Source organism: Tachyglossus aculeatus, chromosome X1, assembly GCF_015852505.1.
Source record: "Tachyglossus aculeatus isolate mTacAcu1 chromosome X1, mTacAcu1.pri, whole genome shotgun sequence".
NCBI lineage: Eukaryota > Metazoa > Chordata > Mammalia > Monotremata > Tachyglossidae > Tachyglossus > Tachyglossus aculeatus.
In genome coordinates, this window is record NC_052101.1 from 119,593,403 (window position 1) to 119,612,175 (window position 18,773).

At 43.3% G+C, this 18,773-nt stretch overlaps 1 protein-coding gene across 6 annotated transcripts in view; it reads left to right on the forward strand.

Moving 5' to 3' along the window:
* INSR (insulin receptor) overlaps window positions 1–18,773 on the forward strand; it is a 183,894-nt gene that overhangs the window by 141,548 nt on the left and 23,573 nt on the right. For 2 of the 6 annotated variants that reach the window (XM_038772651.1, XM_038772652.1), the window contains exons 10-14: window positions 3,838–4,039; window positions 6,837–6,872; window positions 8,460–8,734; window positions 9,021–9,163; window positions 17,602–17,791. In XM_038772651.1, coding sequence (XP_038628579.1) covers window positions 3,838–4,039; window positions 6,837–6,872; window positions 8,460–8,734; window positions 9,021–9,163; window positions 17,602–17,791 — 846 coding nt within the window. The remainder of the gene's footprint in view (window positions 1–3,837; window positions 4,040–6,836; window positions 6,873–8,459; window positions 8,735–9,020; window positions 9,164–17,601; window positions 17,792–18,773) is intronic. The other 4 variants (XM_038772655.1, XM_038772656.1, XM_038772653.1 and 1 more) reach the window with 3 other exon arrangements.

Consider the following 18,773-nt stretch of genomic DNA (forward strand, 5'->3'; position numbering starts at 1 on the left):
GTAGAGCACTGTACTTGATTCTTGGAAAAGTTCAATAGTGATGAAAGGCATGCTTCCTACCTACAAGGAGGTATAAAACATTTTGAAGGTGGAGGTTTTGCTTGCCTTACTGTTCAAGACTTTGAAGAGATGAAGTGAAGGTGAGAAAGTCTTGTCACAACACAGATACGTGGATTGCAGACATTATATTTTTCTCTGATGCGCAGTAAACAACTAAAGAGCAAACTCCACCCTTCAATCACAATTTAATTTTTGCTTTCTATAACATTAATGAGCAAGACTACAATCATACTTAGGTTTTAACTTCTGAGGCAGTTTTTCAGCACATTCTTGGGAAAATAATGAAGCTGAAGCTGTGTGTGTGTGTGTGTGTGTGTGTGTGTGTGTGTGTGTGTGTGTGTGTGTGTGTGTAAGCACCGTATCTGAAATTAAACCAGAAGTATACATGCTTATATCCTTTAGTCTCCAGTGGGTGGTGGGAAGTCTAGGATTACTGGCCTAGAAAGGAGTTCAGGATCATGTATGTTATTGGACACTTTTAATGCCCTGACAAACGTAGAGTAACTTGTTGGTGATTAAGTGTAATGAATTGAGTAATTGTAAAGCTCTTTTACAAATACAAGGTGCTATTAAAATATTCCCTAGTGGGAATAAGTAATATTTGTTGTAAATTTTAAAATGCTAGTGTCTGTCTAACTATATATAGAGTAAAAACTCAGTTATTTTACATTAATGGAACTGAAGCAAGAGTGGATTTTCCGGGTTGGGTTGTATTTTAATTTTGAGCAAAATATGATTGCATTTGTTGTTATTGTTATTATTATTATTGCTAATAATAATAATAGGATTTGTTAAGCACTTACTATGTGTCAGCACTGTACTAAGCCCTAGGGTACATACAAGATAATCCAGTCCCACATGGGACTCACAGTAGGAGAGAGAACAGGTATTGCACCCCCATTTTGCAGATGAGGGAACTGAGGCCCAGAGAAGTTTAGTTACTTGCCCTAGGTCCCACAGCAGGTAAGTGGTGAAGCTGGGATTAGAATCCAGGTCCTCTGGCTCCCAGGCCCATGCTCTTTCCACTAAGCCATTCTGCTTTTGTATGTCATTTAAATGATAAAAGAACATAAAAGTTATAAACCAAAAAGGCACCCAGACAGCAGCTTCAAGCAGAGAGGGTGCATTTTATATCATTTTATATAATTCCTGTGTTCTACCAGTTAGTAAGGACTCCAGCGTGCTTTGTGTTTTCACTTACAATGTAGCATGCATCACATATTGTTTGGGCTATGCTTCTGAAAAGGGTTGTCACAGCTATATTCCTTCTCCCTGTTCCCCCCACCCACCCACTCCCATCATGATTGCTCTTTCCATCAATTAATCAATCAACGGTACTTATTGAGTGCTCACTATGTGCACAGCACTGTACTAAACTTTGGGGGAGGACAGTAGAGTTAGTAGACCGTTCCCTGCCTGCAACCAGTTTGCAGTCTAGAGGGGGAGACTTGCAGACACATCCTTAAAGTAAATTGGTTTCCATGCACAGGTGTGGTTAAAACTATAGTATGTAGGGGTCTGTATCACCTGTATGGGCACAGTCATTTCAGAAGTGTCTGGATAACTGAGTTTTCTGGTGATAGTCCTCATGTTCATTTTTAATGTTGTTACAATTATAGACAGACTTAAAGGAAAACTATGGAAAGTTGGGACAACTTGTACACTGTGCTGTTAGTTGGCATTACAGAAGAACATAATGCCTTTATTGGCTCAGACCAATGATTCAACCAACCCAGTATTCTATCAGGATACTTGGAGGAACAACTTGATTGTTACCTTCTCTGATATCCATCCTGATAACTACGGATATATTTTCTAACATACCTAACTCTTACCTCAACATCCCCTAAATTTTGTCTTTACATATACAGCAAAATGGCAAATAATGATCAGTTTACTTATGGGGTTTCAGTCATTTAAAGTAAGGGCAGAGAAATTTCTGAGGAAGGTTGGTGGGGGGACAGTCTATTGGTTTGAAGAGATGGTGATGTTGCTCTTTTCAAAAGCCCATTCCAAGTCCGCTTCCCTGGTGGCAGCACCTCCTTTCTTTTTTTAAAATAGTATTTGTTAAGCGCTTAGTACATGCTAGGCAGTGTACTAAGTGCTGGGGGTCGATAGAAGCTAATCAGGTTGGACACTGTCCATGTCCCAAATGGGGCTCACAGTCTTAGTCCCCATTTTACAGATGAGGTAACTGAGGCCCAGAGAAGATAAGTGATTTACCCAAGGTCCCTTAGCAGACAAGTGGCGAAGCCAGGATTAGAACCCAAGTCCTCTGACTCCCAGTCCTGTGCTCCTTCCACCAGGCCACGCTGCTTCCCCTGTTCTTCCAAGTGGAATGTGTGGTCCAAACGATCCCTTGCTGTATTTTAGTCTTCTAGTGGTTTTAATGAAGAGACATTGCATCTGCCAGTCTAAGGGCCCCATTAGTTGATGGGGAGAGTGGCAGATGGAAGGCAGGAATGGAATCCCAGTAACACGGATCATGATTGGAGAGGACCAGCCAAGTGGGAAGCACATGACCAGGAATTGGGAGCTCTGGGAACTAGTCCCGGCTCTGCCACTGGCCTAGGTGACTGTCGGCAAATCACATAACCTCTTTGGGCCTCAGTAGTAATAATAAAATAATAATAATAATAATAATAATAATAACAATAACTGTGGTATTTGTTAAGCGCTTACTATGTGCCAGGCATTGTACTGTACACTGGGGTAGATAAAAGAAAATCAGGTTGGACATGGTCCCTGACCCATGTGGGGCTCACAGTCTCAATCCCCATTTTACAGATGAGGTAACAGGCTCAGAGAAATGAAGTGACTTGCCCAAGTTCACACAGCAGGCAAGTGGAAGAGCTGGGATTAGTATCCTCATCTGTAAAATGGGGATAAGGTAGACTGAGAGCCCCTTGTGGGGCAGGGACTGTGTCCAATCTGATAACCTTCTAGAGAAGCAGTGTGGCCCAGAGGAAAGAGAATGGAGCTAGGAGTCAGAGGTCCTTGGGTTCTAAACAATCAATCAATCGCATTTATTGAGCACTTACTATGCGCAGAGCACTGAACTAAGCACTTGGGAGAATACATTTCAACAGAATTAGCAGACACGTTTCCTGTCAATAACGAGTAATCCCGCCTCTGCCCCTTGCCTGCTATGTGACCTTGAGCAATTCACTTCTATGTGCTGTTTCCTCAACTGTAAAATGGGGATTCAGTACTTAGACTATAAGCCCCACTATAAGACACATAGACAGTGTCTGACCTGAATAGCTTATATCTATGCCAGCGCGTAGGGCAGTGCTTGACACATCATGAGTGCTTACCAAGTACCATTTAAAGAAAAACAAGAACAACCTTATGTTTACCCAACTCTTAGCACACAGTAAATGCTTAATAAATGCCATAATTGTTATTAGGGAAAGAGAAGCAGGGAGGCCTGCACTCCCCCTCCCCCTAAAATGCCTATGAATCACCTTTCTCATTGACTCTCAGTTGCTCTGGTAGAAGAGCTATGAACCTGGTTTTGATCAGAAACCCTAAGGTGTGTGCAAGCATTTCTGATCTCAGACATCCTGGCTGTGTTAATAGAACAAATGTTGTTTTTACTGTTAGATTGCTTAGAACAGTTCTCTGTCCCATCTTCCATGAACTGTCACCTGTAATTCAAACTGCCTTTTCATGTGCCAGGCGGATTTCTCTGAATCAATAGGCTTTCTTGCTTTGTTTTCTGTAGAAGATTAGAGGTATGTGCTTATGTCATAGTATGAAATTTTTCCTCTTTAGGATTAAAGCTGCCTTCAAGGACCTGGTCTCCTCCTTTTGAATCTGAAGATTCTCAGAAACAGAATCGAAGCGATAATGAGGATCATGGTGGAGAGTGTTGTTCTTGTCCAAAAACTGATTCCCAAATACAGAAAGAAGCTGAAGAGTCTTCATTTAGGAAAACATTTGAAAATTATCTCCATAATGAGGTTTTTGTGCCCAGGTAAAAACTGTAATTAAACTAGTTAGGAGCAAGGGGTAGAGGTACTTTGTGGTAGGGGATTGTCACCTGGAATTAAAAACCTGACTGTCCGAGTGGTAGAGGTTCTTTGGTCTAGCTGGACCACTGCACAAACTTTTGAATTCTGAAATGAGAAACAAATGTTCAAGCAGGATCCCGAAAAAACATCCTCACTAGTGACACTTTAGATATAAATCTAGAGACTGAAAAATTGTATATTTCTATTTGTTCTCCAAATTCTACCTCTGGGATAACCTCATTGGTAGTTTACTAAGAATTCCAAAGCATTATTAAAACCTTGAGGTTTCTCGAAGTGTACCGAATCTAGAGTTTCACATAGTCATTTAATCTAAGTGGGATGATGTGGGGTTTTTAGCATAAGAACTGTGTCCCCACAAATGGGAGCTTCAGAGAATGTTTGCAGTGAAAATTAGGTTTAGTAATAAGCGGTTCTCACCTTTTATAATGTGTTGAATTTTTATGAAACTCTTAGCCAGAAAGTATTTCTTTGCAGTTTTCTGACAAAACAGGAGGCTGATTTCCCCTCCCCCTCCCCCAACCCCCAAACAGCTATTGAATCCTTCCTATCTTTACTCAAAAAGGTTCTTTTATGTGTTTTATGGAAGGCCACTGTGCTAATATTTGCTTCAGAGTTCCTCTTAACAGCTCTGAAGAACTCTGGTCCAAACTCATGTAGCAGTAACATCCTCTCAATTTAGGCCAATGATTCGGACAGTTTGAGTTATTATTTTTTTTTAATTCTATTGCACAGCCATCCCAGGATGCTTCTCAGCCAATGTCTAGGTATATTAAGAAATGAATCACTGGCACTCCACCTTGTTAGCCACCTGAGGAAGAAATTTTGGAGATTGCATTTGTTCGTGGAAAGCCTCTATTTCCAGTTAGAGTATCAGTTGGCTGTTGTTTTACTGAGTTGCCGTAGCGAATGATTTTCACCTGTTGTAAAGTTGTATTGAGTCGGTCGATGGTATTGAAGGCTGTTTTGTAACAATCTGTCTCATTCTTACTTACTGAGCCGCTTCTCACGAGCTTTCCTCTCTGTAAGTGGAAGCATAGAGGCATTAATCCTAAGTAGTCTCTCTTCTGCTGACACTCTTGACGATCCCTGTCCAGTGACAAAGAACCTACCAGCTCAAAGCAGCCAGCGCTTCCCAAAGTAGGGGTGGTGGGGTGTCTTGTGAATTGCTAGTGGAGGAGAAAGTCTGAAATACATTGAAAGGGAAAGGAAGGTGGGCCGGGAATGTCACGGTTTATTGTTGTATTGTACTTTCCCACACGCTTAGTACAGTGCTCCTCACACAGTAAGCGCTCAATAAATACGACAATGAATGAATGAATGAAAAATGGGAAATTCTTGGTCTTTGGGGGGATTGAGTTTTTCTTCTAATTCCTCTAGCACTTTCTCCTTCCATTTATTCTTCCCTTTTAGCCTTGCTCTATTCTTTTTCTTCTTCTCTTCTTCCAACTCGAATACAGAAAATTGTATTCTCTTTTATGTTCTCCATTATGGAAGTACATGGGAAGAGTATATTATTTTGAAGTATGTGTGCATGGCTGCTTAACTATTCTGTATGATTGCTTGCAGCAAATCTTTTCTTTATCTTAAACTCTAAGAATCTTGGGGGTTCTCCAGAAAAGGCCTCACTGGCAAGCATGGGTAATTGGAAGGGGAATTATGAAAATAGAGGCAAATCCAGTGTCCAAACTGATTAAGCCACCCTCAAGGCTACATTAGCTACCGTTTTTTGGCCAAAGTTCCATGTTGATGCTCTGAGTTCAGTGTTACACTTTTCCTCTTAGCTGAGCAAAGTGGCAGGCTGAAGTTGGTGGTTTGTTTCTTCTTGACCACATGGTTTGGCAGTTTTGTAATAATAGGGTTTCATCCCCAAATCTGAAGGAAAATAAGCAAAGTAAGATTGGACTTGAGAGAGAGAGATGCTCCATGACATGTTATGGTTGGATTTTTTCCTTCCCCCTCTGAAGATAGCATGAGAGACCAATTCCCTTACTAACTCTTTACACTCCCTCATTCAGAGAAAGGTTGGATCCTGGAAATCAGCAGGTCTGCCACCCTAGTAAGTCCTAGTTCCTGAGGACTTTGAGACAAAAAAAGACATGTATTATGACAAAGTAAACCACTATTCCTTTATGTATCACCCATTTAAAGATTTTTAGTAGGCTGTTTCCTAGCCATCATTTGTTACACATTTCTGGACTTCTCGGTACACATTTTTCTGTCTTGTACTTTTCCACTCATAATCCTGGATCCAAGGAGTACTGAGAGATAGAGTGCTCAAGAGATGGAGGTTACTGTTTGACTTGTCAAAAACAAAATCCTTTCTGACTTGAAGAAACCGCCGAGTCAAATTTTGAAGCCTAACCAAGTTTTAGAATCCATGTGGTCGTGGAGTCCTCTATTGAAGGGTTTCTGTGGGTTTTTTCTTCTAGTTTTGCCCTAGAGTTCCATCTTTGAACTCTGCCTCACTGTTGGGGAGGGCACAGTTCAGAGCAACGTGTAAAGCAGAGATAATAACAACCCTAAAAAATGGTCTGTGTGGTTGGTAGTTAATTAGTAATTAAGGGAAGAGAAAACAAAAGCTGGAAAACTGAAGTGTTTTGCTGATCATGTAGTTAAGCTGTTAGAAATCCACAGAGGCCAGGATGGGTTTTGACCTCAGAATGGTGTGGAGAATCATAATATTTAATCTGATAGAAGAAATTAAATCTGCCTTCAAAGTGGTTGGTTTTGTTTTCACAGAAAAACATCATCAGGGAATGGATCTGTGGACATTAGGTATGACCTGGCCTGACATACAGTGAACAGATAATCATGCACTGCACTATGAGTTAGCCAATCTTTCGCTTTGTGGCCTAAGGGTGGCGGTGGGAAGTTCAATTTGGTTTAGTGTCTCAAAGTTGCTTCCGTGGCTTGTTGCATTGTTCAAATGTGGAATTGCATGTGATGGCATTCTCCTTCCGAGGGGCTACCTCGAGCTTCCTAGGTGAGGATCACCGCAAAATGCCCATTGGAAATTTCTCAAAAACGCCTTTAAAAAGGAAACCACAGATGTAGAGGATAATGCTGAAATTTGGCCAAATAAAAATGTATGGTTTTCTTTAGCATCTCTTCAATTATCTGGCTGCTCTTAAGAAAAGTTAATGAATAGCCATTAGTTATTGTGGAGGAGTTAGCTCAGAACTTCAAGAGGTTGAAGCAAGCCTGCAAACTAATGGATTGTCATTTGAAAGAAAATGTTTGGTTAACAACCACTGAGGGTGTTTCTACACAAGCATGGTCAAGTGATAGATTTGCAATCACCACTGGTGAAAATTGCATATGGAAAGTGGAGGGAGGATCTCACCTCTTTCTTCCCCTCCTCCCGCCCCCCTCGGGACTGGCCATTACTGACTTACGCTTTAGCCGAAACCCATTTCCAAACTCGAGATCAAATAATCGGATGGCAGTGAGCCTCCCCCGAGTACGATCTCAGACCTTTTCACACATATGAATAGGACAAATATGCCAGTGGCAGCCAATTCCCGAGAACCCAGCAGTTTTTCGGAGCTGCCTGGGGATAAGCAATAAATGGTACTTCCCAAGACTATCACCGGGGTTTGCTAGGAAGACACTGTGTCCTTTGATAGTTTTGCAAATTCATCACTTCACTGTGCCTATTTAGAAATCCTCTGAGCAGTACTAATATATGTGTCTTGGGTATGATTAGCGGTGGAATATTTTTGTTTTTCCTCCCAAAAGACATGAAAAAGAGTTCCAAGAAACTTCTACTAATTTGGAGTGAATGGGCTAATACAGTATCACGGTGATAGAATTCACAGCAAGAGGCTTCTCGACAATGAATTAAAGTCTAGTTATCCATCAACCTGGTTTCGTAAATTTCATCCACAGATTAGAAAATGAATTAAATGACAAGAAACATGGGACTTTGGAAAAAGCATCAACAGATTTTGAAATAAAGTGACAAAAGCTAGAACAATTTATGTTGAAGCCTTATTTTTAACACTGGGGCAGGAAAACAGGAGTACAGATTTATTCCACTCCTTTTCATCCACACTGAAGCAATGTATTGAAGAAAATGTTGTGCTTATGGTGGTGGGGAGGGTGGAGGAAATTACAATTACATTGGCTGATAAATAATAAAAAGACAATTTACGATTCTAAAGCCACGGCTGCTGATTTAGGGATCCTAGTCTGTTTCAGCTTGTGTGTCATGATAACTTAAAAAACAAAACAAAACCAAAAACCAACCCCTTAACCAAAAAAAAAAAAAAAAAACAAACCCTCCATTTTAACCCTTTCACTTCCAAAACATAATTTCATCCATTTAATCAATTGGCTATTCTTTCGAATTTTGTTTCGCAGGCCAAATCGTAAACGAAGGGATCTTGGCAGCAGGGCAAATGCCACAGTGGTGACACCCACAATTCCACCTTTGTCAAACACCTCATCTACACCTGCCCCTGAAAGTAGAGAGGAACAGAAACCCTTTGAGAAAGTTGAATCTAAGGAATCCTTGGTTATCTCCGGTCTGCGGCATTTTACTGGCTATCGCATTGAACTCCACGCCTGCAATCATGATGCCCAAGAATCCAGATGCAGCGTGGCTGCGTATGTCAGTGCAAGAACCATGCCTGAAGGCAAGTTATCCTTCATGGGCTTTTCTTCTGTGATTTCTGGTGTTTCCAAATTAGCTGTAGAAAAAGCCTGTTTCTCTGAAGAGTTCTGCTGTTATTTTGAACTATCATGAACATATTTCTTTTGCATTGTATTGTATGATGATTATCATTGTTTTGGAAATACCAAGTTGGAAGTAGGACTACATATGACAGTCTCTTGCTTGGTGGTGGTGTGCTGGGGTTTTTTTGTCATTGTTGTTGTTGTCATTTGTTTGAAATGATAACCTGATACATTCTTGTATTGTAGCAAAGGCAGATGACATTGTTGGGCCGGTTACTCATGAAGTGTCTGACAATAACATTGTCCACTTGAAGTGGCAGGAGCCAAAGGAGCCCAATGGATTGATTGTTCTCTATGAAGTGAACTATTGGCGTCTTGGAGAAAATGAGGTGAGTTCTGAGAAGCAGTGTGGCCTTGTGGCTTGTGAGTCAAAGGACATGGGTTCTAATCCCGGCTCTGCCATTTGTCTGCTGTGTGACCTTGGGCACGTCACTTAACTTCTCTGGGCCTCAGTTACCTCATCTGTAAAATGGGGATAAAGACTGTGAGCCCCATGTAGGACAGGGACTGTGTCCCACCCGATTACCTTGTAGCTACCCCACTGCTTAGAACAGTGCTTGACACATGGTAAGCGCTTACCAAATACCATAATTATTTATGATTATTATTATTGGATGATGTTATTTAGCATTTTTCCCGTTGGATTTGGCAGTGGGAATTTTACGCACACTGTAACTGTCGCCTAACAAGAGATCCAAATCTTAGAAGACGTTTATTGTATTTATCAAACTGCAGTCAGAATTGCCTGGGGTAACCAAGGCAGGCATGGAGGTAAGGGACAGTTAGTCGGCTAAACTGATAACCAGGAAGCAGGACATGGTCGGGGTGGAGGCCAGGTTGATTAAGGCATTGGGTTCTATTTGTCCTGCCCTTGTGCTGAGGTTCCTCTGGCACCCCTGCAAGAGTTCAGCAAGAAGAGGCCCAGGGGTGGCAGTGGCCCATAAGGACACTATGCTATTGCTGCCATTTTGGCTGCTGTTGCTGAAGACTAAAGATGGGTCCCAGGACACCCTCCTCCTGCCATCCCAGAGCTGCCACTCTGCTTCCAGTTTTTGTCCTCGGCAGCAACAACCGGACTGTAAACTTCTGGAGAATATGGATCGTGTCCATTTAGTCTGCCGTACTCTCCTAAATTCTCTGTACATTGCTTGGCATGCTATAATCTATCAGTGGTGTTTAGTAAGTGCCAGTGGCGTGAGGAGTGCCGGACTGAGCTCTTGGGAGAGAGTATGGTGGAGTTGCTGGACATGATCCCTTGCTCCTCTAGGATTTTCTGATCTAACGGGAAGGCCTTCAATAAATACTATTGATTGATTGATAACTGGAGCTTCTTGTCTTACCCGTGTCTGTTCATCTTGCTGGACTCCCCAGTGTTTGTTCCCCCACAGGGAGAAGCAGCATGGCTTAGTGGACAGAGCACCTGGGTTCTAATCCCGGCTCTGCCACTTGTCTGCTGTGTGACCTTGGGCAAGTCACTTCACTTCTCTGGGCAACAGAAATGTGAGCCCCATATGGGACATGGACTGTGTCCAACCTTGTAGCTACCCCAGCGCCTGGATTACTGCATCAGTCTCCTTGCTGACCGCCCAGCCCCCTGTCTCTCCCCACTCCAGTCCATGCTTCATTCTGCTGCCCGGATCATTTTTCTACAAAAACGTTCAGGACATGTCATCCCCACCAAGAAACTCCAGTGGTTGTCCATCCACCTCCATATCAAAAACTCCTCACCATTGGCTTTAAAGTACTCCATCACCTTGCCCTCTCCTACCTCACTTGGTTCGCTCCTTCTACAACCCAGCCCGCACACTTTGCTCCTCTACTGTTAACCTTCTCACTGTGCATCGATCTCGGCTGTCTTGCTACCGACCCCTAGCCCACGTGCTGCCTCTGGCCTGGAATGCCCTCCTTCCTCAAATCCGACAGACATTTACTCTCCCCCTCTTCAAAGCCTTATTAATGATGACATTTATTAAGCGCTTACTATTTGCAAAGCACTGTTCTAAACGTTCTAAGCACTGCCTTGTTGAAAGCACATCTCCTCCAAGAGGTCTTCCCAGACTAAGCTGCACTTTTCCTTGTCTCCCACTCCCTTCTGCGTCACCCTGACTTGCTCCCTTTGCTCTTCCCCCAACCCAGTCCCACAGGACTTATGTACATATCTTTAACTTTGTATGTATCGATGTCTGTCTCCCCCCCCCCCCCCCCCCCAGACTGTAAGCTCAATGTGGGCAGGGACTGTCACTGTTTATTGTTTTATTGTATTTTCCCAAGTGCTTAGTACAGTGCTCTGCACCCAGTGAGTGCTCAATAAATACTATTGAATTGAATTGAATAATAGTACCTGGCACATAGTGTCTGACAAATACTATAAAAAAAGTTCCTCAGCAAGAGGCAGAGCAAAAGGAGCCACTGTGTATGCGCTCCTTTCTATTCTTCATCAACCCTTAGGCATGAGCTGCACTATGTATCTATGTATTGGTGGAGACGCGGGAGTATTGCAACCCAGCTCTGATATATATATATATATAGAGAGAGAGAGAGAGAGAGAGAGAGAGAGAGAGAGAGAGATGAGATATTTAAACATATAACATTTATATGATATATAAAAATATAATATATATATGAAGAGTCAATGAGAGAGATGATGATGAAAGCACCATAAGAAGCATACAGCCCTTTTAAAGGAAAAAATTAGGAAACAAATGCATTTCCACTCTTTTCCTTTCAAAGCCTGGGAGTGTTGTGGTGCATTTCTCTCCTCTCTCTCTCTCTCTCTCTCCAGCCATATGCACAACTGATTCTACCTATTTACACCTTTTTCTCTCTCCTGCCGACTCCCTGTTTAAGGACCCTTCCCTCTCTCTGATGGCAGCAGTCTAATTAGTTTGGCTGTTGCCTTGGAGATGGTGCTGCAGTATCAGGCTATATAACACATGGGGAGGTTATTAGATCAGTTTCTGCTCCCAAAAAGAAAACAGTGTGCCTTTTAGTCCAATAAACAGGTGTTTGGTCTCCATCTTAAGTCATTTTTCAGTGAGGTGATTATTCAAGAAACCTGTTCCACTGAGTTTCCACCTTTCAGCTTTTTCTTTCTTTTCCCCTGTTATCCTTTGGTTCGTTTTACACTTTGGCAGACGACTGGCTGCTTTTAGGCTACTCCTGAAGCATGTAGCGGCTTGTTTAGAGCACAACAGTCTGTAGCTCAGTAGAGATCAAATGAAGCCTTATGATGAATTGCATCAGTAATTTGTTAAAGTCAAGTTATTTGAGCTTCAGATTCAGTGTTACTGCTTCTGAAATAGAAGCCACTGCTCTATAAAATGAACAGGTTCCAAATAACTATCGGAAAGATTTCAGATAAGGGTTGTATCAATTTAACGAAAAAGCCCAACCCTTTTTTTACAGGTAGTACTAATGGTAGTAGTAATCAGTCAATCAGTGCAGCATGGCATAGTGGCTAGAGCACAGGCCTGGGAGGCAGAAGGTCATGGATTCTAATCCCGGCTCTGCCACTTGTCTGCCATGTGACAGTCTTTTAGACTGTGAGCCCACTGTTGGGTAGGGACTGTCTCTATATGTTGCCAATTTGTACTTCCCAAGCGCTTAGTACAGTGCTCTGCACATAGTAAGCGCTCAATAAATACAATTGATGATGTGACCTTGGGCAAGTCATTTAACTTCTTTGTGCCTCAGTTACCTCATTTGTAAAGTGGAGATTGAGACTGTGAGCTCCACATGGGACAACTTGATTGCCTTGTATCTACCCCAGCGCTTAGAACAGTGCTTGGCACATAGTGAGTGTTTAACAAATACCATAATTATTATTATTATTTATGGAGCACTTATTGGGTGCTAAGCACTAAAATGGGTGCTTGGGAGAGTGCAGGAACAGTTGATAGATGTGATCCTTGGTCAAGGCCATGCTCTATCCACTAGGCCATGCTGCCACTCATTTCACCATCTAGAAAATGATCTTATTAAACTTTTCATTACCAGATGGCCCTTTTCAATGAAATCGTTAACGTTTAAAATCTGAGTCTTGACTGTCTTGCTGGCTCAAGATATCCACATTTTCTAGCTGTCTTGTCTCATTGAAAACCAGTTGTTATCCAGATTTTATTTTTTTTCTGTCCCTGGAATTTCCAAATTCCATTTATATTTTTCATCCCATTTTAATATCCATGATAAATTATACCAGTTAAAATAGTGATTTTCTTTTTGTCACAGAATAACTACCCTGAGTTGCTATACTGTGCTTATTCTTAGCTTTCTACTGGGTGACTAATTCTACTAAAAAGAGTCTAACCTTTGGACTAAGTTGTTTTTCTCATTTGTTTTCTTGCTATAAAGTCACATGTTTCATTTGGGTGTTTTTAGAATTGTTTTAGGTTTTTTTTTCTCTTTTAGAATTTCCACTCCAGTTCTCTGCATGACACATGCTTTCCAATTTTCTCCTACATTGGTTACAACTTTGGGTGGCTTTTGGAATGTGTATGTTAATATTGGCATTCTTGCATATTTTCAGAGTGAGGCTTTGCCATCAAAATAAAATTCCCCCTCTTTTGAAAGAAAAAAAATGGTATTTGTTAAGCACTTACTATGTGCCAGGCACTGTACTAAGTGCTGGGGTAGATACAAGCTTGTTAGTTTGGACACAGTCCCTGTCCACATGAGCCTCACAGTCTTAACCCCCATTTTACAGATGAGTGAACTGTAGCACAGGGATGTTAAATGATTTGCCCAGAATCACAAAGCAGACAAGTGGCACAGCCCAGATTAGAACCCAGGTCCTTCTGACTTAGAGGCCCATGCTCTATCCATTAAGCCATGCTGCTTCTCTGGGTTACCAGATTCCTGTTCAAACAGAAGTTTTCAAGAAGGCATCAAAGAAGATTGATAATAAAGACAGTGACCAGGATCCTTCTCAATGTTTATAAATTTCTAGCTAACCTCTTGGAGCAATAAGCAGTTTCAGTTTTGACTCATAAATATGAATAATAGGAACACCTGCTTACCGGGTCAAAAAGTAGTATAAGGCAGTGAATTAAGGAAGTAGCAGCATGGCGTAGTGGATAGAGCTCGGGTCTGGGAGTCAGGAGGTCATGGGTTGTAATTCCAGTTCTGCCACTTAATAATAATAATAATGATGATGGCATTTATTAAGCACTTACTATGTGCAAAGCACTGTTCTAAGGGCTGGGGAGGTTACAAGGTGATCAGATTGTCCCACGGAGGGCTCACAGTCTTAATTCCCATTTTACAGATGAGGTAACTGAGGCACAAAGAAGTTAAGTGACTTGCCCAAAGTCACACAGCTGACAACTGGTGGAGCTGGAACTTGAACCCATCAATCAATCAATCGTATTTGTTGAGCGCTTACTGTGTGCAGAGCACTGTACTAAGTGCTTGGGAAGTACAAGTTGGCAACGTATAGAGACAGTCACTACCCAACAGTGGGGTCACAGTCAAGAAGGGTGAGACAGAGAACAAAACCAAACATATTAACAAAATAAAATAAATAGAATAGATATGTACAAGTAAAATAAATAAATAAATAGAGTAATAAATATGTACAAACATATATACATATATACAGGTGCTGTGGGAAAGGGAAGGAGGTAAGACGGGGGGATGGAGGGGGGACGAGGGGGAGAGGAAGGAGGGGGCTCAGTCTGGGAAGGCCTCCTACCCATGACCTCTGACTCCAAAGCCCGTGCTCATTCCACTGATTCCACTGACCCACGCTGCTTCACTTGTCTGCTGCGTGACCTTGGGCAAGTCACTTCACTTCCCTGGGCCTCAGTTGGCTCATCTGGAACATGGTGATTGAGACTGTGAGCCCCATGTAGGACAGGGACTTTGTCAAACCCGATTTGCCTATATCCACCCCAGTGCTTAGTACAGTGCCTGGCACACAGTAAGCACTTAACAAATACTACAATTACCATCATTATTATGAATTTAGAATAAATGATTTAAGAAAAGAAAAAAATATTCTAAATACTGATTGAGATGACTAGATTCCTGGTCATGGGAACAGGGGTGGACCCTCCCAGGGCTGAAAGAAGAGTGAGGGGAAAGGAGAAAGGCATAGGGTCCCACACTTTTCATTCTGCGCCTGAGGATAATCTTAGGGATGGGTGTTGAAGGGAAGGGATGTTGCTGGGTACGGTAAAGGAAGGAAAAAACTAAAGTGTGGAGGGGTAGAAAAAGGGGCCGGAGAGGAGAAAGAGGAGAAGCAAACAGAAGAGAAGGAAAGGGAAGCAAGGGAGAAGAAAGGAAGAGGGCCCCTACTCACTGCTGCCATGCCATCTTCTTCTCCCTGATCGCTGCCACATTTGCCATCACCAACCAGGCCCGGGTATCCACCTCACTCCAAACCATGCCCCAGGGAGTCTGGACAGGCCAGCGGTGAGGTGGGCACCCAACTTCACCTTACTGGACTCCAGAGCTTGTCAGGGTTAAGAAACCCCTGCAAGGATCCAAGCTGGGGAGCTCCCATCTGCCTGAATGGGGCAACGAGTGGAGCCAACACCTTGGATCTTCCGGCTCCTTTCTGCCCCCAAGGACCGCCTCAAAAGTGAATGTTTTCTCCCCTTTCGGTGCCACCCTCTTCCCCTCTTCGGTGCCACTGCTCTTCCTCCACCCTCTGGGAGCTGGCATCCCTGGAAGGGAGCTGGGCAGAGGGAAGAGAAGGGAAAGCGGGCAGGGTGGAGGGGGAGGAGGAGACTGGGAGCTCATTATGGGCAGGGAATGTGTCTGCTTATTCTGTTTTGTACTCTCCCAAGCTCTTAGAACAGTGCTCTGCACATGGTAAGCGCTGAGTAAATACAATTGAATGAATGAATGAATGAATGACAAAACCTAATCTGCCTAAGTGATCGCTTCTGCCTAACAGCAATCCAGCCCTCATACCATGAAAAGCGGCACGGTGTAGTGGATAGAGCACTGGCCTGGGAGTCAGAAGGTTGTGAGTTCTAATCCTGGCTCTACCACCTGCCTGCTGTGTGACCTTGGGCAAGTCATTTCACTTCTCTGGGCCTCAGTTACCTCATCTGTAAAATGGGGAATGAGATTGTGAACCCCAAGTGGGACAGGGACTGTGTCCAACCCGATTTGCTTGTATCCACCCCAGTGCTTCGTACAGTGTCTGGCACACAGTAAGCGCTTAACAAATACCACAGTTATTATTATTATTATTATTATTGGTGGTGGTGGTGTTAATTTCACCAGGGCTGTTGTACCTGCTGCCGCTTCGATAGCAAGAATAAACTGATTAACCTGGTCTGTGTTGCCACCAGGTAGAAGCAGCAGAGGCTGCACAGCCCTGCATGGCTTAGTAGATAGAGCATGGGCCTGGGAGTCAGAAGGTCATGGGTTCTAATTCCGCCACTTGTCTGCTGTCTGACCTTGGGCAAGTCATTTTACTTCTCTGTGCCTCAGTTCCCTCATCTGTAAAATGGGATGGAGACTGTGAGCCCCATGTAGGACAGGGACGGTGTTCAACCTGATTTGCTTGTTTCTACCCTATTGCTTAGTACAGTGCCTGGCACATAGTAAGCACTTAACAAATACCACAATTACTATTATTGTTACTAGCCCAGAACACGCCAGTTCACCCAGGCATTCACAATCCAGGCAGAAGCTTGCCGTGGGCAGGGAGTGGGTCTATTTATTGTTGTAGTCTCCCAAGCACTAGGTATAGTGCTTTGCACATAGTAAGTGCATTGAATGAATGAATGAATAAATGAATGAAGTAGCAATGGTCCCAACAGCCGACCTGCCTGGGGTCATGCATGAGTTGCCAGAAGCGTGTAATCCTGGCTCGCAGGAGACTCTCATTCATTCAGTAGTATTTATTTAGTGCTTACTGTGTGCAGAGCACTGTACTAAGTGCTCGGGAGGGTATAGTAAAACAATAAGCAGACACAGGCCCTACCCACAACAAGCTTATAGTCTAGTGTGGGGGAGACAGACATTAGTATAAATGAATAAATGGCATATATGTACATAAGTTCTGTGGGGCTGGGATGGGGGAAGAACAAAGGGAGCAAGTCAGAGCGAGGCAGAAGGGAGTGGGAAAAGAGGAAATAAGGGCTTAGTCAGGGAAGGTGTCTTGGAGGAGATGTGCCCTCAATAAAGCTTTGAAGCGGGGGTGGGGGAGACTGATTGTTGGATTTGAGGAAGGAGGGCGTTCCAGGCCAGAGGCAGGACTTGGGCAAGGGGTCGGTGGCGAGATAGGCGAAAGCGGGGCATAGTGAGAAGGTTAGCACTAGAGGAGTGAAGTGTGTGGGTTGGGTTGTAGAAGGAGCCAACCAAGGTGAGGTAGGAGGGGGCAAGGTGATGGAGTGCTTTAGAGCCCATGGTGAGGAGGGTTTTTTTGATGTGGAGCAACCACTGGAGTTTTTTGAGGAGTGGGGTGACATGTCTGGAACGTTTTTGTGGAATAATCATCCAGGCAGCAGGGTGAAATGTGGACTGGAGTGGGAAGAGGCAGGACTCTGTCTCAGAGACTCCTACTCCAACACAGCCCCAGTAAGGGCCGTTGCAGCTCCAGCAACTTCCTTCTCTAACTCTAAATCCTTCCAGCTGCGCTGCTAGTACCACTGCCATCACAGCTGTGGGATTCCCTCCTGCCACCCCCTCCACCCACCCAATAGAAAGTGGAACCATGAAAACTCGACCACCCTGCTGCTGCAGATACTGTCCTGAATATAAAATGCATTCTCTTTTTTCTTTTTCTTTTCTTTTCTTTTTTTTTTTTAAGGAAAACATGCTTCCTTTTTCCTTTTTGCAGGAACTGCATTATTGTGTTTCCCGGAAACATTTTGCCAACGAACATGGATGTAAACTCCGTGGCCTGCATCCCGGGAATTACACTGTTCGAATTCGAGCCACTTCATTGGCAGGAAATGGCTCTTGGACCGAACCCACCTATTTCTATGTTGCGGATTATTGTAAGTTTAGTCGGAGACTCTTTCTTGCTTGACGTATAACTGGGTGTTGGGGATGGAGGGAAGAAATGCCATTAGCGTGAACTAAAGGGTGGCAAAAAGAAGAGACCAGAAGTGTGGTATACCACTCAGAGAGAAATTTAATTAAACTGAGTCAGAAGGAGGCAGGTGGGAAATGCAGAACTGCAAAAGATGAGTAAAGGATCGGAAGGCATGGTTTCACAGATCCTTGCCTCTAGCAAAGTCAGATCCACCTTTGACATAATTGTCTTGGGCCTCCAAGCTTAGGTAACACCTCACCTTGCAATACCATTGATTGATTGATCTTTCTGTAATGCCCAGAGGGCTTCTAAAATTCAAACACACTGATGTCTCTAGACTGGAAGCTTATCGTGGGCAGGGAATGCATTTGCTAATTCCGCTATATAGCCTAGTGGATAGAGAGCATGGGTCTGGGAGTCAGAAGGTCATGGGTCCTAACCCTGGCTCTGCACTTAATAACAATAATAATAATAGTGATAATGTTGGTGTTTTTCCAAGCACTGTTCTAAGTGCTGGGGTAGATGCAAGGTAACCAGGTTATCACGTGGGGATCACAGTCTTAATTCCCATTTTACAGATGAGGTAACTGAGGCACAGAGAAGTTAAGTGACTTGCCCAAAGTCACACAGCTGACGAGTAGTGGAGCTGAGATTAGAACCCATGAACGCTGACTCCCAAGCCTGTGCTCTTTCCACTAAGCCACACTGCTTCTGTTGTGTGACCTTGGGCAAGTCACTTGATTTCTCTGGGCCTCAGTTACCTCATCTGGAAAATGGGGATGGAGACTGTGAGCTCCACATGGGACAGGGACTTTGTCCAACCCCAATTGCTTGTATCCACCCTGGTCCTTAGTACAGTGCCTAGCACATAGTAAGCGTTTAACAAATATCACAATTATTATCATGATTATTATTACTCTTCCAAGTGCTTAGCACAGTGCTCG